Source organism: Oncorhynchus clarkii, unplaced genomic scaffold (assembly GCF_045791955.1).
Source record: "Oncorhynchus clarkii lewisi isolate Uvic-CL-2024 unplaced genomic scaffold, UVic_Ocla_1.0 unplaced_contig_2796_pilon_pilon, whole genome shotgun sequence".
Lineage (NCBI taxonomy): Eukaryota > Metazoa > Chordata > Actinopteri > Salmoniformes > Salmonidae > Oncorhynchus > Oncorhynchus clarkii.
The window spans coordinates 78531-104661 of NW_027258059.1; the positions used below are offsets into that span (position 1 = coordinate 78531).

Here is a 26131-nt window from a genome sequence, read left to right on the forward strand (position 1 = left end):
GCATATATATCATAACATAAAGAACATGGCTGTATGCATCCTAAATGGAACCCTATCAAATGGAACCCTTTCAAATGGAACCCTATCAAATGGAACCCTTTCAAATGGAACCCTTTCAAATGGAACCCTTTCAAATGGAACCCTATCAAATGGAACCCTATCAAATGGAACCCTATCAAATGGAACCCTATCAAATGGAACCCTATCAAATGGAACCCTATCAAATGGAACCCTATCAAATGGAACCCTTTCAAATGGAACCCTTTCAAATGGAACCCTATCAAATGGAACCCTATCAAATGGATCCCTATTCCCTACATAGAGCCCTATGGGCCCTGGTCAAAAGGGGGGCACTATAAAGGGAATAAGGTGCCATTTGGGATGCCTGTCGATCTGTAAAATAATAAGAGCACTCGTAACAACTCCTTCCTGCCGTTAGCTCCCCCCGGGGTCCTATTTATCTGATCCTTTATTTAACTAGGCAAGTCAGTTAAGGACAAATTCATATTTACAATGATGCCCTAGCACCGGGCCAAACCCGGACGACGCTGGGCCAACTGTGCGCCGCCCCTATGGGACTCCCAATCACGGCCGGTTGTGATACAGCCCGGAATCGAACCAGAGTCTGTAGTGATGCCTCTAGCCTGGGACTGCTGCGCCACTCGGAAAACCCCTTTATTTGACAGATTCCTGCTGTTAGTCCCTCGGGGGTCATATCCTGCTGTTAGTCCCTCGGGGGTCATATCCTGCTGTTAGTCCCTCGGGGGTCATATCCACTGTTAGTCCCTCGGGGGTCATATCCTGCTGTTAGTCCCTCGGGGGTCATATCCACTGTTAGTCCCTCGGGGGTCATATCCTGCTGTTAGTCCCTCGGGGGTCATATCTTGGGTTGGGTCACAGTGAACTGAAGACCCAGTGTAATGGAAACGATGTCCTTCAGAAAAATCCATAACATTATACATCTCATGGCAGAAGTCCACATCTCTATTCTGGTTAAACCTCCAGTATTATGATTTGCTCCTCCTGGGCCTAATCTATGGGCCAGTTTCCCCAGACACAGTTTAAGCACAGTCCTAAAACTGATCATGTAAAATGGTAGATTCTCCATTGACTGTTCTTCTACAGCGGAGAAACCAGCCATATCCGTTCAGCGGGTTCATAGGAGGTCCTCGTCGGGTGTTTAATTCTTCACGTGACGACCGGTGTCTTCGTCCCAAATGGAGCCCCTATATTCCTTCTCCAAGGGAACACTACCTGAGCCAACCGAGTGCACCGTAAAGGGAATGGGGAACCGTCTGGGGACGTAGCCAATACCCCATCTTGCACAGCTTTTTTTGGGGCTTCCCCAACAGAACATCAACCGTGTTCCCTTTACAGACGGAACATGATGCGTTTTGGATATTGAGTTTAGGGGTGTTAGTCAACAACTTAAAAATTCATGTTGTGACGGGATTTATTTCTTAATAAAACATTAAAATAAATTTAAAAAAAAGGGAAGTTGCTGTTTTTGCTTCTTCGATACACCTCCTCCCAAAGAGACAGAAGAAGTTAAAACAACACTAGATGGCTCTCCCGGTCTCAATAACCACAATTCAGAAAATGTCATTAACAAATGACTCAATAGTTTTACAGGCCTGCCTGTCTACAAAATAAAAAGGCAAAACGGCATCGACAAAAGAGAAGTACAAAAACAGCTCCTTCAACACCCTGGAATGACCGCTGCATGACTATAGAAGGGACAGATAGGATAGATAGGCAGAAAGGACAGATAGGCAGAAAGGACAGATAGGCAGAAAGGACAGATAGATAGGCAGAAAGGACAGATAGATAGGCAGGCAGAACGGATAGATAGGCAGAAAGGATAGATAGGCAGAAAGGACAGATAGGCAGAAAGGACAGATAGGCAGAAAGGACAGATAGGCAGAAAGGATAGATAGGCAGAAAGGACAGATAGATAGGCAGAAAGGACAGATAGATAGGCAGAAAGGACAGATAGATAGGCAGAAAGGACAGATAGGCAGAAAGGATAGATAGGCAGAAAGGACAGATAGATAGGCAGAACGGATAGATAGATAGAAAGGACAGATAGGATAGATAGGTAGAAAGGACAGATAGGATAGATAGGTAGAAAGGACAGATAGGTAGAAAGGATAGATAGGCTGATTTTATACCTGGCACAGGTTCCATTTCAATCCCCACTCAAAAACACAGCTTGGGGAATACATTTCCCCCTTGGTACAGGTCTAGGATCAGCTTCCCCCCACCAATCAGAACCTTAACCAATGGTGACCCAAGACCACCGACTTTACCCCCCCCCCACCCCCCAATCAGAACCTTAACCAATGGGGAGGGAAATTCAAAAGTGACCCAAGAACACCGACTTTACCCCCCCCCCCAAAAAAACATTAATCACACTAGTCTTTCAGCAGGCAGGTAGGTGACAGCAGCCATCTTGTTCACAGGTGCAACAGGTGAATGGAGCTTCTGCTTCCTCTGTCTGTGATAAAAGCAATATTAAAGTCCACGACAAGAAGAGAAAGTCTCATTGGTAGGTTATCACATGCACTGCCCAGATAGCTATTCACCAACAGAATCAGAGATGTTGGGGGGGTGGGGGGGTTTGATTGGATGAGTGGGGGGGGGTGGGGTTTGATTGGATAGTGTTCTGGGAATGTAACCAAGCTGAGAGGAGGAGCCGTGTCTCGTTGAAGGAGAGCAGTCAAACTTGTAACAGCACAACGCAAATGTAAAACCTCTGACGACAGCAGCTGCTATCCAACATATAGACTAGAGCAGAACCCCTATTCAATCATTCCCTTCTGGCCGGGAATATCGGGACGCAGTCCTGCTTCTTCCGTCCTTTAGACTTCACTCTGACCTTCAGCTAGAGGGAGAACCATTGTACGGCGTTCTCGTAAGCTTCCATCCTTCCTCGTACAAACTCACTAGAAAAAAAGTCCGTCCCCCCTCCTCCTCCAAAATAAAACGGTCAGAGAAACTCTCCGTCCTCCACACCCCTGTAAACTCGGTACTAGAGGATTGTGATCCGGCTCTTTTTCCCCTACTCAAAACACCAAGTCTGAAGAGGCACTGGCAGCCATCTTAGATTCACACCGTTTCTTTTTCTAACAGACCTGTTGTTGTCCCTTCCGAAACAACGGTCCTCGGCTGATTTCAAAAAGGCTCTTTGTGACGCTAACGTAGCGAGCGGAGTTCCCCACTTCTGGTTTTCAGGGGAAAGGGAAGTTAGGTTGAACCACACTGTGTGTCCCTGAAAAAAAAGCGGATGTTGGCGTTTTTCCAGTCGACTCCACATAAACGAATCAAAATGATCCAAACAAGGGGTTAACATGGAGTTCTGCTGTGAGCGAAATGACAAAGACAAGATCCCAGAGGTAGGGCAGATAGACATAAAATCAGACACAAGATCCCGGAGTCTGGCAAAAAAATGTGTGAAAGCATCCTTCATTGGAAAAGGGACAGATCTGTGAGAGAGAGAGCGCTGAGGGGGACAGTCTCAGAGTCGCTGTCCTTTCAGTGAAGCTTGTGTGTGACCTATCACCGGGTAGGAATGCCTTGTGGTGACAGTAAAAACATCAACAATCTCGTCAACAAAAACAAAAAGAACAAAAAGCTTAAAATCCCAAAAACAAACAAGAACTGTTTTTTTCATTTTCTTCAAATAAATTAATTCTTTCAAGTCCTCTTCCCACAGGGTCGACTCCACCCCCCCCGGGAAATCCAGCTTATCAGCGATTGGCTCAGACCTGGCCCATTCATCTCGGGTAACCAATGAGCAGCCAGGAAAGAAGTGTGGTTTCCTGTGCCTGTAGCTCCGCCCTCTTCGTCACGGAGGGGAGTGAGAAGGCGTGTGCTGCCCAAACCCTCGACCTCTAACCTCTCGACCCCTAACCCCAATCCTGTCCTTGTGCTCTCAACAGTTATATTCCTCCTTCATCAGTCCTACAATCAATAAGTGCTGTTCTCTCCTTTTACAGTTTTCTCTTCTTCCTCTGGTTTGGTTTCTTCAGTGTGTCTGTGTGTCATTCAACTTTTCTTTTTTCCTTGTTTCTAAAATCAGACGTTGTAGTTTTTCCCCCCCGATGTGGTGATTCCCCAGCGGAGATCTCATCTGTAGAGCTCCTGAGACGTGGAGCGGCGAGAGGAAGAGGCTGTCCTGTCTGTCTCTTCAGGTGTGGAAAGTAGAAAACAGCACGTTCTTTTGAGACTAGGATGTTGGTTTTTGGTTACATGGATGAAGTAATCCACCGCAGGAACACAAGACTTGTTGAAGAGTGACGAGGGATGGACTGGCTGAACTGGTGGAATCTGGATCAGCATCTTATTTAAATGCTGAAAACTCCCCTGGAATGAAGAGAAGAGAGAGAAGATCAGGTTGGAAGAGAGGAGAGAGAGACAGCAGTACAGAGTGGAAGAGAGAGAGGAGAGAGACAGCAGTACAGAGTGGAAGAGAGAGAGGAGAGAGACAGCAGTACAGCGTGGAAGAGAGAGAGAGGAGAGAGACAGCAGTAGAGTGGAAGAGAGAGAGAGGAGAGAGACAGCAGTAGAGTGGAAGAGAGAGAGGAGAGAGACAGCAGTACAGCGTGGAAGAGAGAGAGGAGAGAGACAGCAGTACAGAGTGGAAGAGAGAGAGGAGAGAGACAGCAGTACAGCGTGGAAGAGAGAGAGAGGAGAGAGACAGCAGTACAGCATGGAAGAGAGAGAGAGGAGAGAGACAGCAGTACAGCGTGGAAGAGAGAGAGAGGAGAGAGACAGCAGTAGAGTGGAAGAGAGAGAGGAGAGAGACAGCAGTACAGCGTGGAAGAGAGAGAGAGGAGAGAGACAGCAGTACAGCGTGGAAGAGAGAGAGAGGAGAGAGACAGCAGTACAGCGTGGAAGAGAGAGAGAGGAGAGAGACAGCAGTACAGCGTGGAAGAGAGAGAGAGGAGAGAGACAGCAGTAGAGTGGAAGAGAGAGAGAGAGGAGAGAGACAGCAGTAGAGTGGAAGAGAAAGAGGAGAGAGACAGCAGTACAGCGTGGAAGAGAGAGAGGAGAGAGACAGCAGTACAGAGTGGAAGAGAGAGAGGAGAGAGACAGCAGTACAGCGTGGAAGAGAGAGAGAGGAGAGAGACAGCAGTACAGCATGGAAGAGAGAGAGAGGAGAGAGACAGCAGTACAGCGTGGAAGAGAGAGAGAGGAGAGAGACAGCAGTACAGCGTGGAAGAGAGAGAGAGGAGAGAGACAGCAGTAGAGTGGAAGAGAGAGAGGAGAGAGACAGCAGTACAGCGTGGAAGAGAGAGAGAGGAGAGAGACAGCAGTACAGCGTGGAAGAGAGAGAGGAGAGAGACAGCAGTACAGAGTGGAAGAGAGAGAGGAGAGACAGCAGTACAGAGTGGAAGAGAGAGGAGAGAGACAGCAGTACAGAGTGTAAGAGGTAGAGGAGAGAGGAGAGAGACAGCAGTAGAGTGGAAGAGGGAGAGAGGAGAGAGACAGCAGTACAGAGTGGAAGAGAGAGAGAGGAGAGAGACAGCAGTACAGAGTGGAAGAGAGAGAGGAGAGAGCAGTACAGCGTGGAAGAGAGAGAGGAGAGAGACAGCAGTACAGCGTGGAAGAGAGAGAGAGGAGAGAGACAGCAGTACAGCGTGGAAGAGAGAGAGAGGAGAGAGACAGCAGTACAGCGTGGAAGAGAGAGAGAGGAGAGAGACAGCAGTACAGCGTGGAAAAGAGAGAGAGGAGAGAGACAGCAGTACAGAGTGGAAGAGGTAGAGGAGAGAGGCAGCAGTAGAGTGGAAGAGGTAGAGGAGAGAGACAGCAGTACAGAGTGGAAGAGAGAGAGGAGAGAGCAGTACAGCGTGAAAGAGAGAGAGGAGAGAGACAGCAGTACAGCGTGGAAGAGAGAGAGGAGAGAGACAGCAGTACAGCGTGGAAGAGAGAGAGAGGAGAGAGACAGCAGTACAGCGTGGAAGAGAGAGAGAGGAGAGAGACAGCAGTACAGCGTGGAAGAGAGAGAGGAGAGAGACAGCAGTACAGAGTGGAAGAGAGAGAGGAGAGAGCAGTACAGCGTGGAAGAGAGAGAGAGGAGAGAGACAGCAGTACAGCGTGGAAGAGAGAGAGAGGAGAGAGACAGCAGTACAGCGTGGAAGAGAGAGAGAGAGGAGAGAGACAGCAGTACAGCATGGAAGAGGGAGAGAGGAGAGAGACAGCATTTAAAATGGCAGTAACACTCTGTACATGGAGAAACTACAGGACCCCCAGCGCGTGTGTGGCCCCTCACCGTATCCCCCCTGTATCGGGGTTTTGGGGGAGGAGCAGGCGTACAGGCTGAAGTCCTCCGTTTGGAACCCGGCTCGGTTCAGTGAGGGTTCCGACGCGGAGCGGTGGATCTTGGGTAAAGAACGCGCCAGCAGCTCAATGGACGCCAGGATCTGACAGAGGAGGTCAGAGGTAAAAAATAAAAAAACACAGGAGGTTAATAGGTCATCCCTAGCCAATCACCTCTCTCGAATCACTCGTCTCAAATAGGGACAAAGCTGACAGCCAAGTCAGAGAATCTTAGATTGAGGCTGTCAGCAGAACCTCAGCTGGGCTTTCCAGCAGCTTTTAAAAACACAGTGAGACGTTAGTGTGAATGTATTTCTAGTACTCAGAGGACACCTGGTGGTGGAAATAACACATTCTCCTTCATACATACAAGTTAAACAACGCCAAGGAGGGCTGGCTCGGTCCCCACACAGGTTACCAGCCTTAACCTCATGAGCAGGAAGAGGTTTCTGGTGAGGTGAATAGTCTTGGTAATTTTAAAACATTCAGCTCAACCCCTGGCATGTAGAGTGAAGTGGTCTCCGTTGTTACCTGAGGGAATAGGAGTCCCGTCCTCCATCGTTACCTGAGGGAATAGGGGTCCCGTCCTCCATCGTTACCTGAGGGAATAGGGGCCCCGTCCTCCATCGTTACCTGAGGGAATAGGGGTCCCGTCTCCATCGTTACCTGAGGGAATAGGGGTCCCGTCCTCCATCGTTACCTGAGGGAATAGGGGTCCCGTCCTCCATCGTTACCTGAGGGAATAGGGGTCCCGTCCTCCATCGTTACCTGAGGGAATAGGGGTCCCGTCCTCCATCGTTACCTGAGGGAATAGGGGTCCCGTCCTCCATCGTTACCTGAGGGAATAGGGGTCCCGTCCTCCATCGTTACCTGAGGGAATAGGGGTCCCGTCCTCCATCGTTACCTGAGGGAATAGGGGTCCCGTCCTCCATCGTTACCTGAGGGAATAGGGGTCCCGTCCTCCATCGTTACCTGAGGGAATAGGGGTCCCGTCCTCCATCGTTACCTGAGGGAATAGGGGTCCCGTCCTCCATCGTTACCTGAGGGAATAGGGGTCCCGTCCTCCATCGTTACCTGAGGGAATAGGGGTCCTGTCCTCCATCGTTACCTGAGGGAATAGGGATCCCGTCCTCCATAGTTACCTGAGGGAATAGGGGTCCCGTCCTCCATAGTTACCTGAGGGAATAGGGGTCTCGTCTCCATAGTTACCTGAGGGAATAGGGGTCCCGTCCTCCATCGTTACCTGAGGGAATAGGGGTCCCGTCCTCCATCGTTACCTGAGGGAATAGGGTCCCGTCTCCATCGTTACCTGAGGGAATAGGGGTCCCGTCTCCATAGTTACCTGAGGGAATAGTGGTCCCATCTCTGTCGTTACCTGAGGGAATAGGGGTCCCGTCTCCATAGTTACCTGAGGGAATAGGGGTCGTTCCTCTCTCTTCTTCTTCATACAGTCAGCCATCAGCCTCCTCATGGCTTTAGGACAGTTGGAGCGCACCTTACTGAGGTCAGGAGACAGGTATCCCCGACCCACCATGAAGATTATCTAGAGGGGAGAGGTAGAGGATTAGAGGTCAGAGGTCAGGAGACAGGTATCCCCGACCCACCATGCAGATTATCTAGAGGAGAGAGGTGGAGGGTCAGAGGTCAGGAGACAGGTATCCCCGACCCACCATGCAGATTATCTAGAGGAGAGAGGTGGAGGGTTAGAGGTCAGAGGTTAGGAGACAGGTATCCCCGATCCACCATGCAGATTATCTAGAGGAGAGAGGTGGAGGGTTAGAGGTCAGAGGTTAAGAGACAGGTATCCCCGACCCACCATGCAGATTATCTAGAGGAGAGAGGTGGAGGGTCAGAGGTCAGGAGACAGGTATCCCCGGCCCACCATGCAGATTATCTAGAGGAGAGAGGTGGAGGGTCAGAGGTCAGGAGACAGGTATCCTGACCCACCATGCAGATTATCTAGAGGAGAGAGGTACAGGGTCAGAGGTCAGGGGTAGGAGACCTTGCTCAGGTAGGACAGGACCCCAGACATCAACTCATAGAGAACATTATAAATGTATATAAAACAGGAGAGATATCTACCTGGTCTCTGTTATTGATGTTGGAGTAGGGCAAGGCCCCAGACATCAACTCGTAGAGAACTATCCCGAAGGCGTAGACGTCAGACTGGAAGCTGTAGGGGTTCTTATCCTGCAGGCGGATGACCTCTGGGGCCTACAGGCAGACGGGGGGGACAGCAGAGTCACACAGTTTACCAAGATATACAGCCACATTGGGCAGGATCGGGATCAATTACAGTCAAGTCAAGAAGTACACTGACAATTACAATTCTCTTCAAATGGAGGAACATTTGGAATTAGAATTTTTGGGTTTACTTCCTGAATTGATTGGAATTGACCTTTCACCCTGTACACTGGGTCTCAAAAGTACTGTCCTTGCGCCTTCCATCCTCGCCTCCTCCTCAAACCGCACTGGAGGAGAAGATTTGAAGTACCGCCCCCCCCCAGACCCTCTCTCCACCAATGAGCTTTGAGATGGAGGCCAGAAGAGAGGAGGGTAAGGAATTGAGGAAAGACTAATTGCGTCCCGAGCTCATGTCACATTCAAACTGATGCATTTACCAACAGATATCTGATCCTTTCAGAGCAGCTCTGATAACGTAGGTTACACATTCTAACCAAACCAACAGATATCTGATCCTTTCAGAGCAGCTCTGATAACGTAGATTACATTCTGATAACGTAGATTACATTCTGACAACGTAGATTACATTCTGACAACGTAGATTACATTCTGACAACGTAGATTACACATTCTAACCAAACCAACAGATATCTGATCCTTTCAGAGCAGCTCTGATAACGTAGATTACATTCTGACAACGTAGATTACATTCTGACAACGTAGATTACATTCTGACAACGTAGATTACATTCTGACAACGTAGATTACATTCTGACAACGTAGATTACATTCTGACAACGTAGATTACATTCTGACAACGTAGATTACATTCTGACAACATAGATTACATTCTGACAACGTAGATTACATTCTGATAACGTAGGTTACACATTCTAACCAAACCAACAGATATCTGATCCTTTCAGAGCAGCTCTGATAACGTAGATTACACATTCTAACCAAACCAACAGATATCTGATCCTTTCAGAGCAGCTCTGATAACGTAGGTTACACATTCTAACCAAACCAACCGATATCTGATCCTTTCAGAGCAGCTCTGATAACGTAGGTTACATTCTGATAACGTAGATTACATTCTGATAACGTAGATTACATTCTGACAACGTAGATTACATTCTGACAACGTAGATTACATTCTAACAACGTAGATTACATTCTGACAACGTAGATTACATTCTGATAACGTAGATTACATTCTGACAACGTAGATTACATTCTGATAACATAGATTACATTCTGATAATGTTGAATAATGTCGGTTGAATAATGTCAATTGAATTCTAACGTAGATTACATTCTGATAACGTAGATTACATTCTAATAACATGGATTACATTCTGACAACGTAGATTACATTCTGATAATGTAGATTACATTCTAACAACGTAGATTACATTCTGACAACGTAGATTACATTCTAATAACGTAGATTACATTCTGATAACGTAGATTACATTCTGACAACGTAGATTACATTCTGACAACGTAGATTACATCCTGACAACGTAGATTACATTCTGACAACGTAGATTACATTCTAAAAACGTAGATTACATTCTGACAACGTAGATTACATTCTAATAACGTAGATTACATTCTGACAACGTAGATTACATTCTGACATTGTAGATTACATTCTGATAACATAGATTACATTCTGATAATGTTGAATCATTTCGGTTGAATAATGTCAATTGAATTCTAACGTAGATTACATTCTGATAACGTAGATTACATTCTAATAACGTGGATTACATTCTGACAACGTAGATTACATTCTGACAACGTAGATTACATTCTGACAACGTAGATTACATTCTGACAACGTAGATTACATTCTGACAACGTAGATTACACATTCTGATAACGTAGATTACACATTCTGATAACGTAGATTACACATTCTGATAACGTAGATTACACACTCTGATAACGTAGATTACACATTCTCATAACGTAGATTACACATTCTCATAAAGTAGATTACATTCTGATAACGTAGATTACATTCTGATAACGTAGATTACACTCTGATAACGTAGATTACACATTCTGATAACGTAGATTACACATTCTCATAACGTAGATTACACACTCTGATAACGTAGATTACACATTCTCATAACGTAGATTACACATTCTCATAAAGTAGATTACATTCTGATAACGTAGATTACATTCTGATAACGTAGATTACATTCTAATAACGTAGATTAATGTGGTTAGAGGGTTGGGCCAGTAACCGGAAGGTTGCTGGATCGAATCCCCCGAGCTGACAAGGTAAAGAAACCTGACGTTCTGCCCCTGAGCAAGGCAGTTAACCCACTGTTCCCCGGGCCCTGAGCAAGGCAGTTAACCCACTGTTCCCCAGGCCCTGAGCAAGGCAGTTAACCCACTGTTCCCCAGGCCCTGAGCAAGGCAGTTAACCCACTGTTCCCCAGGCCCTGAGCAAGGCAGTTAACCCACTGTTCCCCAGGCCCTGAGCAAGGCAGTTAACCCACTGTTCCCCAGGCCCTGAGCAAGGCAGTTAACCCACTGTTCCCCAGGCCCTGAGCAAGGCAGTTAACCCACTGTTCCCCAGGCCCTGAGCAAGGCAGTTAACCCACTGTTCCCCGGGCCTTGAGCAAGGCAGTTAACCCACTGTTCCCCGGGCCCTGAACAAGACAGTTAACCCACTGTTCCCCGGGCCCTGAACAAGACAGTTAACCCACTGTTCCCCAGGCGCTGAAGACATGGATGTTGACTAAGGCAGCCCCCCCGCCCCTCTCTGATTCAGAGGGGTTTGTGGGTTAAATGAGGAAGACACACTTCAAATGGACAACTGACTAGGTATCCCCCTTTCCCTAGATTGAATTATAATAATGTAGTTTGAATTATAATAATGTAGTTTGAATTCTAATAATGTAGATTGAATTATAATAATGTAGAATAATGTAGATTGAATTCTAATAATGTAGAATAATGTAGATTGAATTCTCTTGCTGGTTGTTCAGTCTGTTCAGGTTCTCCTCTTAATCCCTGCAGTATCACTCACCATCCACAGGATGGAGCCAGAGAGCTGTTCAAACTGGTGGGAGCCGCTCCAGCGTGACTTCACTGTGGCCAGGCCGAAGTCTCCTATCTTCACGGTCAGGTCCTCGTGTAGGAAGATGTCTGGGAGGAGAGGGGTTAAGGAACAGAAAGCTAAGGGACCGCTGTCTGGGGAGAGGGGGAGCTCAGTCTGGGGAGGAGAAGGGGAGCTCCGTCTGGGGGGGGAGAAGGGGAGCTCCGTCTGGGGGGGAGAGGGGGAGCTCCGTCTGGTTGGGGAGAGGGGGAGCTCTGTCTGGGGAGAGGGGGAGCTCTGTCTGGGGAGAGGGGGAGCTCTGTCTGGGGAGAGGGGGAGCTCTGTCTGGGGAGACTCCTGTAGGACCAAACAGCTTTAAAAAACAGAGAACCATGGATGTGTCTGCTGATAGCTGTCCTTGCCAATTCATCAACTAACACCCTTGCCTTTCTTGCACCGACACTGGTCTCGGTCTCACCTAGTTCACCTGAAGATGGAGGCACTAACTGTAGGTCCCTCTGAATAACAGCGTCCAGCTAAATGACTACCATGTAAAAACAGATCTGAACACAAAGACTATGTCCTATCGATGACATGTGGATTAGGTGACACAGCGGAGAGGGGTGATTATGACTGCCTTCCTTATAGAATGGGTCAAAGGTCAGACAGACTGTGAAAGGTGCTTGTTGGAAAAAAGGTGAAAGGTCAGAGGTCAGAGAGGATACTGTTGCTCTTCAGGTCTCTGTGGATGATGGATTTGGCATGCAGATAACTAGGGAGGAAAACCACAACAATCCCATGTTAGTTAGTAATCAATAAACACTGGTACACTAGACATATTTACAGTCCCATGTTAGTAATCAATAAACACTGGTACACTAGACATAGTCAGCGTAGGGGACGAGGGTGTCAACCAGGAGAGTCAGCGTAGGGGACGAGCGTGTCAACCAGGAGAGTCAGCGTAGGGGACAAGTGTGTCAACCAGGAGAGTCAGCATAGGGGACGAGCGTGTGAACCTGGAGAGTCAGCGTAGGGGACGAGGGCGTGAACCAGGAGAGTCAGCGTAGGGGACGAGCGTGTCAACCAGGAGAGTCAGCGTAGGGGACGAGCGTGTCAACCAGGAGAGTCAGCGTAGGGGACGAGCGTGTGAACCTGGAGAGTCAGCGTAGGGGACGAGGGCGTGAACCAGGAGAGTCAGCGTAGGGGACGAGGGTGTCAACCAGGAGAGTCAGCGTAGGGGACGAGGGTGTCAACCAGGAGAGTCAGCGTAGGGGACGAGGGTGTCAACCAGGAGAGTCAGCGTAGGGGACGAGGGTGTCAACCAGGAGAGTCAGCGTAGGGGACGAGTGTGTCAACCAGGAGAGTCAGCGTAGGGGACGAGCGTGTGAACCAGGAGAGTCAGCGTAGGGGACGAGGGTGTCAACCAGGAGAGTCAGCGTAGGGGACGCGTGTGTCAACCAGGAGAGTCAGCGTAGGGGACGAGCGTGTGAACCTGGAGAGTCAGCGTAGGGGACGAGCGTGTCAACCAGGAGAGTCAGCGTAGGGGACGAGGGCGTGAACCAGGAGAGTCAGCGTAGGGGACGAGCGTGTCAACCAGGAGAGTCAGCGTAGGGGACGAGGGCGTCAACCAGGAGAGTCAGCGTAGGGGACGAGGGCGTGAACCAGGAGAGTCAGCGTAGGGGACGAGGGCGTGAACCAGGAGAGTCAGCGTAGGGGACGAGGGCGTGAACCAGGAGAGTCAGCGTAGGGGACGAGGGCGTGAACCAGGAGAGTCAGCGTAGGGGACGAGCGTGTCAACCAGGAGAGTCAGCGTAGGGGACGAGCGTGTCAACCAGGAGAGTCAGCGTAGGGGACGAGCGTGTCAACCAGGAGAGTCAGCGTAGGGGACGAGCGTGTCAACCAGGAGAGTCAGCGTAGGGGACGAGGGCGTGAACCAGGAGAGTCAGCGTAGGGGACGAGGGTGTCAACCAGGAGAGTCAGCGTAGGGGACGAGGGTGTCAACCAGGAGAGTCAGCGTAGGGGACGAGGGTGTCAACCAGGAGAGTCAGCGTAGGGGACGAGGGTGTCAACCAGGAGAGTCAGCGTAGGGGACGAGTGTGTCAACCAGGAGAGTCAGCGTAGGGGACGAGCGTGTGAACCAGGAGAGTCAGCGTAGGGGACGAGGGTGTCAACCAGGAGAGTCAGCGTAGGGGACGCGTGTGTCAACCAGGAGAGTCAGCGTAGGGGACGAGCGTGTGAACCTGGAGAGTCAGCGTAGGGGACGAGCGTGTCAACCAGGAGAGTCAGCGTAGGGGACGAGGGCGTGAACCAGGAGAGTCAGCGTAGGGGACGAGCGTGTCAACCAGGAGAGTCAGCGTAGGGGACGAGGGCGTCAACCAGGAGAGTCAGCGTAGGGGACGAGCGTGTCAACCAGGAGAGTCAGCGTAGGGGACGAGGGCGTGAACCAGGAGAGTCAGCGTAGGGGACGAGGGCGTGAACCAGGAGAGGCAGCGTAGGGGACGAGGGTGTCAACCAGGAGAGTCAGCGTAGGGGACGAGCGTGTCAACCAGGAGAGTCAGCGTAGTGGACGAGTGTGTGAACCAGGAGAGTCAGCGTAGGGGACGAGGGCGTGAACCAGGGGATGCATCCCAAATAGCAGCCTATTCCCTATGTCTGGGACTAGTTCTGGGAACAGGGTGCTAGTCGGGGTACATCCCGTGTGTTGTAGACTAACTCACTCCATGCCCTGCGCGGTCTGCCGGGCGATGTCTATGAGCTTGATCATCTCAAACTTGGTCTCTATGATGTGTAGATGGTGGTAGAGGGAGGAGCCCTCACACCACTGGGTCACGATGGCCAGCTGAGGCTTGGTGGTGTAACCCATGAACAGCAGGATGTTGACGTGACGAGTCTTCCTGTTAGGAAGCAGGGAGAGGATATCAAAACCACTGAGAATGAGCTTTTAGTTATCCACCCAGCATGCTATTTCATGACAAAACAGAAGCCCTGCTATTTCATGACAAAACAGAAGCCCTGCTATTTCATGACAAAACAGAAGCCATGCTATTTCATGACAAAACAGAAGCCCTGTTGTTTCATGACAAAACAGAAGCCCTGCTATTTCATGACAAAACAGAAGCCCTGTTGTTTCATGACAAAACAGAAGCCCTGCTATTTCATGACAAAACAGAAGCCCTGTTGTTTCACGACAAAACAGAAGCCCTGCTATTTCACGACAAAACAGAAGCCCTGTTATTTCACGACAAAACAGAAGCCCTGCTATTTCATGACAAAACAGAAGCCCTGCTATTTCACGACAAAACAGAAGCCCTGCTATTTCACGACAAAACAGAAGCCCTGCTATTTCACGACAAAACAGAAGCCCTGCTATTTCATGACAAAACAGAAGCCCTGCTATTTCATGACAAAACAGAAGCCCTGCTATTTCATGACAAAACAGAAGCCCTGTTATTTCATGACAAAACAGAAGCCCTGTTATTTCATGACAAAACAGAAGCCCTGCTATTTCATGACAAAACAGAAGCCCTGTTGTTTCATGACAAAACAGAAGCCCTGCTATTTCATGACAAAACAGAAGCCCTGTTGTTTCACGACAAAACAGAAGCCCTGCTATTTCACGACAAAACAGAAGCCCTGTTATTTCACGACAAAACAGAAGCCCTGCTATTTCATGACAAAACAGAAGCCCTGCTATTTCACGACAAAACAGAAGCCCTGCTATTTCACGACAAAACAGAAGCCCTGCTATTTCACGACAAAACAGAAGCCCTGCTATTTCACGACAAAACAGAAGCCCTGCTATTTCATGACAAAACAGAAGCCCTGCTATTTCATGACAAAACAGAAGCCCTGCTATTTCATGACAAAACAGAAGCCCTGTTATTTCATGACAAAACAGAAGCCCTGTTATTTCATGACAAAACAGAAGCCCTGTTATTTCATGACAAAACAGAAGCCCTGTTGTTTCATGACAAAACAGAAGCCCTGTTGTTTCATGACAAAACAGAAGCCCTGCTATTTCACGACAAAACAGAAGCCCTGTTATTTCATGACGGAACAGAAGCCCTGCTATTTCATGACTAAACACATAAGCCCTGCTATTTCATGACTAAACACATAAGCCCTGCTGTTTCATGACTAAACACATAAGCCCTGCTGTTTCATGACTAAACACATAAGCCCTGCTGTTTCATGACTAAACACAGAAGCCCTGCTATTTCATAACAGAACAGAAGCCCTGCTATTTCATGACGGAACAGAAGCCCTGCTATTTCATGACGGAACAGAAGCCCTGCTATTTCATGACTAAACACATAAGCCCTGCTGTTTCATGACTAAACACATAAGCCCTGCTGTTTCATGACTAAACACATAAGCCCTGCTGTTTCATGACAAAACAGAAGCCCTGCTATTTCATGACAAAACAGAAGCCCTGCTATTTCACGACAAAACAGAAGCCCTGCTATTTCACGACAAAACAGAAGCCCTGCTATTTCACGACAAAACAGAAGCCCTGCTATTTCATGACAAAACAGAAGCCCTGCTATTTCATGACAAAACAGAAGCCCTGCTATTTCATGACAAAACAGAAGCCCTGTTATTTCATGACAAAACAGAAGCCCTGTTATTTCATGACAAAACAGAAGCCCTGTTATTTCATGACAAAACAGAAGCCCTGTTGTTTCATGACAAAACAGAAGCCCTGTTGTTTCATGACAAAACAGAAGCCCTGCTATTTCACGACAAAACAGAAGCCCTGTTATTTCATGACGGAACAGAAGCCCTGCTATTTCATGACTAAACACATAAGCCCTGCTATTTCATGACTAAACACATAAGCCCTGCTGTTTCATGACTAAACACATAAGCCCTGCTGTTTCATGACTAAACACATAAGCCCTGCTGTTTCATGACTAAACACAGAAGCCCTGCTATTTCATAACAGAACAGAAGCCCTGCTATTTCATGACGGAACAGAAGCCCTGCTATTTCATGACGGAACAGAAGCCCTGCTATTTCATGACTAAACACATAAGCCCTGCTGTTTCATGACTAAACACATAAGCCCTGCTGTTTCATGACTAAACACATAAGCCCTGCTGTTTCATGACAAAACAGAAGCCCTGCTATTTCATGACAAAACAGAAGCCCTGCTATTTCATGACAAAACAGAAGCCCTGCTATTTCATGACAAAACAGAAGCCCTGCTATTTCATGACTAAACACATAAGCCCTGCTATTTCATGACTAAACACATAAGCCCTGCTGTTTCATGACTAAACACATAAGCCCTGCTGTTTCATGACTAAACACATAAGCCCTGCTATTTCATGACTAAACACATAAGCCCTGCTATTTCATAACAGAACAGAGAAGCCCTGCTATTTCACGACGGAACAGAAGCCCTGTTATTTCACGACAAAACAGAAGCCCTGTTATTTCACGACAAAACAGAAGCCCTGTTATTTCACGACAAAACAGAAGCCCTGTTATTTCACGACAAAACAGAAGCCCTGTTATTTCACGACAAAACAGAAGCCCTGTTATTTCACGACAAAACAGAAGCCCTGTTATTTCACGACAAAACAGAAGCCCTGTTATTTCACGACAAAACAGAAGCCCTGTTATTTCACGACAAAACAGAAGCCCTGTTATTTCATGACAAAACAGAAGCCCTGTTATTTCATGACAAAACAGAAGCCCTGTTATTTCATGACAAAACAGAAGCCCTGCTATTTCATGACGGAACAGAAGCCCTGTTATTTCATGACAAAACAGAAGCCCTGCTATTTCATGACAAAACAGAAGCCCTGCTATTTCATGACAAAACAGAAGCCCTGTTATTTCATGACAAAACAGAAGCCCTGCTATTTCATGACAAAACAGAAGCCCTGCTATTTCATGACAAAACAGAAGCCCTGCTATTTCATGACAAAACAGAAGCCCTGCTGTTTCATGACAAAACAGAAGCCCTGCTATTTCATGACAAAACAGAAGCCCTGTTGTTTCATGACAAAACAGAAGCCCTGCTATTTCATGACAAAACAGAAGCCCTGCTATTTCATGACAAAACAGAAGCCCTGTTATTTCATGACAAAACAGAAGCCCTGCTATTTCATGACGGAACAGAAGCCCTGCTATTTCATGACGGAACAGAAGCCCTGTTATTTCATGACAAAACAGAAGCCCTGCTATTTCATGACAAAACAGAAGCCCTGCTATTTCATGACAAAACAGAAGCCCTGCTATTTCATGACAAAACAGAAGCCCTGCTATTTCATGACAAAACAGAAGCCCTGCTATTTCATGACAAAACAGAAGCCCTGCTATTTCATGACAAAACAGAAGCCCTGCTATTTCATGACAAAACAGAAGCCCTGCTATTTCATGACGGAACATAAGCCCTGCTATTTCATGACTAAACACATAAGCCCTGCTGTTTCATGACTAAACACATAAGCCCTGCTGTTTCATGACTAAACACATAAGCCCTGCTGTTTCATGACTAAACACAGAAGCCCTGCTATTTCATAACAGAACAGAAGCCCTGCTATTTCATGACGGAACAGAAGCCCTGCTATTTCATGACGGAACAGAAGCCCTGCTATTTCATGACTAAACACATAAGCCCTGCTGTTTCATGACTAAACACATAAGCCCTGCTGTTTCATGACAAAACAGAAGCCCTACTATTTCATGACAAAACAGAAGCCCTGCTATTTCATGACAAAACAGAAGCCCTGCTATTTCATGACAAAACAGAAGCCCTGCTATTTCATGACAAAACAGAAGCCCTGCTATTTCATGACTAAACACATAAGCCCTGCTGTTTCATGACTAAACACATAAGCCCTGCTGTTTCATGACTAAACACATAAGCCCTGCTATTTCACGACTAAACACATAAGCCCTGCTATTTCACAACAGAACAGAGAAGCCCTGCTATTTCACGACGGAACAGAAGCCCTGTTATTTCATGACAAAACAGAAGCCCTGCTATTTCATGACGGAACAGAAGCCCTGCTTTTTCATGACAAAACAGAAGCCCTGCTATTTCATGACGGAACAGAAGCCCTGTTATTTCATGACAAAACAGAAGCCCTGCTATTTCATGACAAAACAGAAGCCCTGCTATTTCATGACAAAACAGAAGCCCTGCTATTTCATGACAAAACAGAAGCCCTGTTATTTCATGACAAAACAGAAGCCCTGCTATTTCATGACAAAACAGAAGCCCTGCTATTTCATGACAAAACAGAAGCCCTGCTGTTTCATGACAAAACAGAAGCCCTGCTATTTCATGACAAAACAGAAGCCCTGTTGTTTCATGACAAAACAGAAGCCCTGCTATTTCATGACAAAACAGAAGCCCTGCTATTTCATGACAAAACAGAAGCCCTGTTATTTCATGACAAAACAGAAGCCCTGCTATTTCATGACGGAACAGAAGCCCTGCTATTTCATGACGGAACAGAAGCCCTGTTATTTCATGACAAAACAGAAGCCCTGCTATTTCATGACAAAACAGAAGCCCTGCTATTTCATGACAAAACAGAAGCCCTGCTATTTCATGACAAAACAGAAGCCCTGCTATTTCATGACAAAACAGAAGCCCTGCTATTTCATGACAAAACAGAAGCCCTGCTATTTCATGACAAAACAGAAGCCCTGCTATTTCATGACAAAACAGAAGCCCTGCTATTTCATGACAAAACAGAAGCCCTGCTATTTCATGACAAAACAGAAGCCCTGCTATTTCATGACAAAACAGAAGCCCTGCTATTTCATGACAAAACAGAAGCCCTGTTATTTCATGACAAAACAGAAGCCCTGTTATTTCATGACAAAACAGAAGCCCTGCTATTTCATGACAAAACAGAAGCCCTGTTTACACTATACTTGCCCGTTATACTGTATATCCCAACACACTTAAGACCTGGAAGGTAGCAGTTAATCACCTCAACATCTGCAGGTAAAACTAGTATTCCACCGCTGTGTACATGCCAAGCTTTTCATGACTTAACCGTTAAAAACGTGTCTTACCGGAGGACTCCCACTTCGTTCTTAAAGGCCTGTAGCTGCTGTGGGGTGGGAGCTGTCACGTTCAACATCTTCACCGCCACGTCTCCGTGCCACTTGCCCTTGAAGACGGTCCCAAAGGATCCGGAGCCTATCCTCTGACCCAGGGTGATCTGACCTTCTGGGATCTCCCAGTCGTCACTCGAGTCCCGTCTGCCCAGGGTTTTCTACATGGGGGGGAGGGGAGGCACACACAGATGGTTTTACTTCCTGCTTTTACAACAGAGCCGGTCTTAAAGTGGCAGCGCACGGTGACAGGCTCTGTGCGTGTCACCACACTGTGTGTTTTTACTAGGTCTTTCTCCAACTGAATACCTGGTCATTTTCTAGCCATCTTGACAACTCCTATAGTCATTGGTTGGCATCTCAGTCATATTGTAAACTTATTGATCCTGCTTTGTGATACACCAATCAGCTCTGAGGTCTGTGTTCCTTATACACCAATCAGCTCTGAGGTCTGTGTTCCTTATACACCAATCAGCTCTAAGGTCTGTGTTCCTTATACACCAATCAGCTCTAGGAAGGTCTGTGTTCCTTATACACCAATCAGCTCTGAGGTCTGTGTTCCTTATACACCAATCAGCTCTAAGGTCTGTGTTCCTTATACACCAATCAGCTCTAGGAAGGTCTGTGTTCCTTATACACCAATCAGCTCTAGGAAGGTCTGTGTTCCTTATACACCAATCAGCTCTGAGGTCTGTGTTCCTTATACACCAATCAGCTCTAGGAAGGTCTGTGTTCCTTATACACCAATCAGCTCTGAGGTCTGTGTTCCTTATACACCAATCAGCTCTAAGGTCTGTGTTCCTTATACACCAATCAGCTCTAGGAAGGTCTGTGTTCCTTATACACCAATCAGCTCTAGGAAGGTCTGTGTTCCTTATACACCAATCAGCTCTGAGGTCTGTGTTCCTTATACACCAATCAGCTCTAGGAAGGTCTGTGTTCCTTATACACCAATCAGCTCTGAGGTCTGTGTTCCTTATACACCAATCAGCTCTAAGGTCTGTGTTCCTTATACACCAATCAGCTCTAGGAAGGTCTGTGTTCCTTATACACCAATCAGCTCTAGGAAGGTCTGTGTTCCTTATACACCAATCAGCTCTGAGGTCTGTGTTCCTTATACACCAATCAGCTCTGAGGTCTGTGTTCCTTATACACCAATCAGCTCTAGGAAGGTCTGTGTTCCTTATACACCAATCAGCTCTGAGGTCTGTGTTCCTTATACACCAATCAGCTCTAGGAAGGTCTGTGTTCCTTATACACCAATCAGCTCTGAGGTCTGTGTTCCTTATACACCAATCAGCTCTAAGGTCTGTGTTCCTTATACACCAATCAGCTCTAGGAAGGTCTGTGTTCCTTATACACCAATCAGCTCTGAGGTCTGTGTTCCTTATACACCAATCAGCTCTGAGGTCTGTGTTCCTTATACACCAATCAGCTCTAGGAAGGTCTGTGTTCCTTATACACCAATCAGCTCTGAGGTCTGTGTTCCTTATACACCAATCAGCTCTAGGAAGGTCTGTGTTCCTTATACACCAATCAGCTCTGAGGTCTGTGTTCCTTATACACCAATCAGCTCTGAGGTCTGTGTTCCTTTTACACCAATCAGCTCTAGGAAGGTCTGTGTTCCTTATACACCAATCAGCTCTGAGGTCTGTGTTCCTTATACACCAATCAGCTCTGAGGTCTGTGTTCCTTATACACCAATCAGCTCTGAGGTCTGTGTTCCTTATACACCAATCAGCTCTAGGAAGGTCTGTGTTCCTTATACACCAATCAGCTCTAGGAAGGTCTGTGTTCCTTATACACCAATCAGCTCTAGGAAGGTCTGTGTTCCTTATACACCAATCAGCTCTGAGGTCTGTGTTCCTTATACACCAATCAGCTCTAGGAAGGTCTGTGTTCCTTATACACCAATCAGCTCTGAGGTCTGTGTTCCTTTTACACCAATCAGCTCTAAGGTCTGTGTTCCTTATACACCAATCAGCTCTAGGAAGGTCTGTGTTCCTTATACACCAATCAGCTCTAGGAAGGTCTGTGTTCCTTATACACCAATCAGCTCTGAGGTCTGTGTTCCTTATACACCAATCAGCTCTGAGGTCTGTGTTCCTTATACACCAATCAGCTCTGAGGTCTGTGTTCCTTATACACCAATCAGCTCTAGGAAGGTCTGTGTTCCTTATACACCAATCAGCTCTGAGGTCTGTGTTCCTTATACACCAATCAGCTCTGAGGTCTGTGTTCCTTATACACCAATCAGCTCTGAGGTCTGTGTTCCTTATACACCAATCAGCTCTGAGGTCTGTGTTCCTTATACACCAATCAGCTCTGAGGTCTGTGTTCCTTATACACCAATCAGCTCTGAGGTCTGTGTTCCTTATACACCAATCAGCTCTGAGGTCTGTGTTCCTTATACACCAATCAGCTCTAGGAAGGTCTGTGTTCCTTATACACCAATCAGCTCTAGGAAGGTCTGTGTTTTGTAGCGGTTGTGTCTCACCATCTTATTGCGGTCGTCAGACGAGGACGATGACTTCCTCTCTCTCTGTGGACACGGAGACTTCTGAGGAGCCTTCACATTGGTCAATGAGCCAGGCAGCGAGGCCGGGGGCGTGGCCGACAGCCCTGCAGTCGACCCTAATTGGAAGTAGGAGAGGGAGGGAGGGGGTTAGGGGGGGAGGGAGGGAAGGGAGGGGGGGGGGGGGTGGAGGAGGAAAACAAAAGAAAAGGAAAGATGAGGATGAGAAGAAACGGAGGGCAAACAGAAGGCGGTAGGAGAAGGAAGAGGAGGAAGAGGAGGAAGACAGGGCTTGAGTGACAGAGAGAAGGGATATGTCCAGTCCCAAACTGACACCTAGACCCTATGCCCTGGGATCGACCCCTAGACCCTATGCCCTGGGATCGACCCCTAGACCCTATGCCCTGGGATTGACCCCTAGACCCTATGCCCTGGGATTGACCCCTAGACCCTATGCCCTGGGATCGACCCCTAGACCCTATGCCCTGGGATCGACCCCTAGACCCTATGCCCTGGGATCGACCCCTAGACCCTATGCCCTGGGATCGACCCCTAGACCCTATGCCCTGGGATCGACCCCTAGACCCTATGCCCTGGGATCGACCCCTAGACCCTATGCCCTGGGATCGACCCCTAGACCCTATGCCCTGGGATTGACCCCTAGACCCTATGCCCTGGGATCGACCCCTAGACCCTACGCCCTGGGATCGACCCCTAGACCCTATGCCTTGGGACCGACCCCTAGACCCTATGCCCTGGGACCGACCCCTAGACCCTATGCCCTGGGATCGACCCCTAGACCCTATGCCCTGGGATCGACCCCTAGACCCTACGCCCTGGGATCGACCCCTAGACCCTACGCCCTGGGATCGACCCCTAGACCCTACGCCCTGGGATCGACCCCTAGACCCTATGCCCTGGGACCGACCCCTAGACCCTATGCCCTGGGACCGACCCCTAGACCCTATGCCCTGGGACCGACCCCTAGACCCTATGCCCTGGGACCGACCCCTAGACCCTATGCCCTGGGACCGACCCCTAGACCCTATGCCCTGGGACCGACCCCTAGACCCTATGCCCTAGGATCGACCCCTAGACCCTATGCCCTAGGATCGACCCCTAGACCCTATGCCCTAGGATCGACCCCTAGACCCTATGCCCTAGGATCGACCCCTAGACCCTATGCCCTAGGATCGACCCCTAGACCCTATGCCCTAGGATCGACCCCTAGACCCTATGCCCTAGGATCGACCCCTAGACCTATGAAATGACGGGTATAAAACAAAACAGTGAATCTTCCACCTAGCCTATCAGAGGGCAAGTTGAAACAATTACCATATTGCTTACACCTGTCAAAAACATCTCTGATCTCCACAAGTGCATGGGGTCCGATCATAGGGTCTAGGGTCCGGTCATAGGCTCTAGGGGTCCGATCATAGGGTCTAGGGATCCGATCATAGGGTCTAGGGGTCCGATCATAGGGTCTAGGGGTCCGATCATAGGGTCAAGGGGTTCGATCATAGGGTCAAGGGTCCGGTCATAGGGTCTAGGGGTCGATCCTAGGGCATAGGGTCTAGGGGTCGATCATAGGGTCTAGGGGTTCGATCATAGGGTCTAGGGGTGCGATCATAGGGTCTAGGGGTGCGATCATAGGGTCTAGGGGTGCGATCATAGGCTCTAGGGGTGCGATCATAGGCTCTAGGGGTGCGATCATAGGCTCTAGGGGTGCGATCATAGGCTCTAGGGGTGCGATCATAGGCTCTAGGGGTGCGATCATAGGCTCTAGGGGTCGATCATAGGGTCTAGGGGTCGATCATAGGGTCTAGGGGTCCGATCATAGGGTCTAGGGGTCCGATCATAGGGTCTAGGGGTCCGATCATAGGGTCTAGGGGTCCGATCATAGGGTCTAGGGGTCCGATCATAGGGTCTAGGGGTCGATCATAGGGTCTAGGGGTCGATCATAGGGTCTAGGGGTGCGATCATAGGCTCTAGGGGTGCGATCATAGGCTCTAGGGGTGCGATCATAGGCTCTAGGGGTGCGATCATAGGCTCTAGGGGTGCGATCATAGGCTCTAGGGGTCGATCATAGGGTCTAGGGGTCCGATCATAGGGTCTAGGGGTCCGATCATAGGGTCTAGGGGTCCGATCATAGGGTCTAGGGGTCGATCATAGGGTCAAGGGGTGCGATCATAGGGTCAAGGGGTCCGATCATAGGGTCTAGGGGTCGATCATAGGGTCTAGGGGTCCGATCAGAGGGTCTAGGGGTCCGATCATAGGGTCTAGGGGTCGATCATAGGGTCTAGGGGTCCGATCATAGGGTCTAGGGGTCGATCATAGGGTCTAGGGGGTCGATCATAGGGTCTAGGGGGTCGATCATAGGGTCTAGGGGTCGATCATAGGGTCTAGGGGTCGATCATAGGCTCTAGGGGTCGATCATAGGCTCTAGGGGTCGATCATAGGCTCTAGGGGTCGATCATAGGCTCTAGGGGTCGATCATAGGGTCGATCATAGGGTCGATCATAGGGTCTAGGGGTCCGATCATAGGGTCTAGGGGTCGATCATAGGGTCTAGGGGTCGATCATAGGGTCTAGGGGTCGATCATAGGGTCTAGGGGTCGATCATAGGGTCAAGGGGTCCGATCATAGGGTCTAGGGGTCGATCACAGGCTCTAGGGGTCGATCATAGGGTCTAGGGGTCGATCATAGGGTCTAGGGGTCGATCACAGGCTCTAGGGGTCGATCATAGGGTCTAGGGGTCCGATCATAGGGTCTAGGGGTCGATCATAGGGTCTAGGGGTCGATCATAGGGTCTAGGGGTCGATCATAGGGTCTAGGGGTCGATCATAGGGTCTAGGGGTCGATCACAGGCTCTAGGGGTTGATCATAGGGTCTAGGGGTTGATCATAGGGTCTAGGGGTCGATCACAGGCTCTAGGGGTCGATCATAGGGTCTAGGGGTCGATCATAGGGTCTAGGGGTCGATCATAGGGTCTAGGGGTCGATCATAGGGTCGATCATAGGGTCTAGGGGTCGATCATAGGGTCTAGGGGTCGATCACAGGCTCTAGGGGTCGATCACAGGCTCTAGGGGTCGATCACAGGCTCTAGGGGTCGATCACAGGCTCTAGGGGTCGATCACAGGCTCTAGGGGTCGATCACAGGGTCGATCACAGGCTCTAGGGGTCGATCACAGGCTCTAGGGGTCGATCATAGGGTCTAGGGGTCGATCACAGGCTCTAGGGGTCGATCACAGGGTCTAGGGGTCGATCACAGGCTCTAGGGGTCGATCATAGGGTCTAGGGGTCGATCACAGGCTCTAGGGGTGCGATCATAGGCTCTAGGTGTGCGATCATAGGCTCTAGGGGTGCGATCATAGGCTCTAGGGGTGCGATCATAGGCTCTAGGGGTCGATCATAGGCTCTAGGGGTCGATCATAGGCTCTAGGGGTCGATCATAGGGTCTAGGGGTCGATCATAGGGTTTAGGGGGTCGATCATAGGGTCTAGGGGTCGATCATAGGCTCTAGGGGTCGATCATAGGCTCTAGGGGTCGATCATAGGCTCTAGGGGTCGATCATAGGCTCTAGGGGTCGATCATAGGCTCTAGGGGTCGATCATAGGCTCTAGGGGTCGATCATAGGCTCTAGGGGTCGATCATAGGGTCGATCATAGGGTCGATCATAGGGTCGATCATAGGGTCTAGGGGTCCGATCATAGGGTCTAGGGGTCGATCATAGGGTCTAGGGGTCGATCATAGGGTCAAGGGGTCCGATCATAGGGTCTAGGGGTCGATCACAGGCTCTAGGGGTCGATCATAGGGTCTAGGGGTCGATCATAGGGTCTAGGGGTCGATCACAGGCTCTAGGGGTCGATCACAGGGTCTAGGGGTCCGATCATAGGGTCTAGGGGTCGATCATAGGCTCTAGGGGTCGATCATAGGGTCTAGGGGTCGATCATAGGGTCTAGG

The 26131-nt window shown here is 48.7% G+C and overlaps 1 protein-coding gene across 2 annotated transcripts in view; it reads right to left on the reverse strand.

Moving 5' to 3' along the window:
- Nucleotides 1-4052: 4052 nt before the first annotated feature.
- Nucleotides 4053-26131, reverse strand: part of LOC139394699 (serine/threonine-protein kinase B-raf-like) — a 58073-nt gene continuing 35994 nt past the window's right edge. The window contains exons 11-19 of one of the 2 annotated variants that reach the window (XM_071142793.1): nucleotides 22152-22288; nucleotides 19613-19815; nucleotides 14287-14463; nucleotides 12295-12341; nucleotides 11561-11679; nucleotides 8404-8535; nucleotides 7730-7864; nucleotides 6275-6425; nucleotides 4053-4365 (exon numbers count right to left, since the gene is read on the reverse strand). In XM_071142793.1, coding sequence (XP_070998894.1) covers nucleotides 4343-4365; nucleotides 6275-6425; nucleotides 7730-7864; nucleotides 8404-8535; nucleotides 11561-11679; nucleotides 12295-12341; nucleotides 14287-14463; nucleotides 19613-19815; nucleotides 22152-22288 — 1124 coding nt within the window. In that variant the 3' untranslated portion in view covers nucleotides 4053-4342. The remainder of the gene's footprint in view (nucleotides 4366-6274; nucleotides 6426-7729; nucleotides 7865-8403; nucleotides 8536-11560; nucleotides 11680-12294; nucleotides 12342-14286; nucleotides 14464-19612; nucleotides 19816-22151; nucleotides 22289-26131) is intronic. The other variant, XM_071142794.1, reaches the window with a different exon arrangement.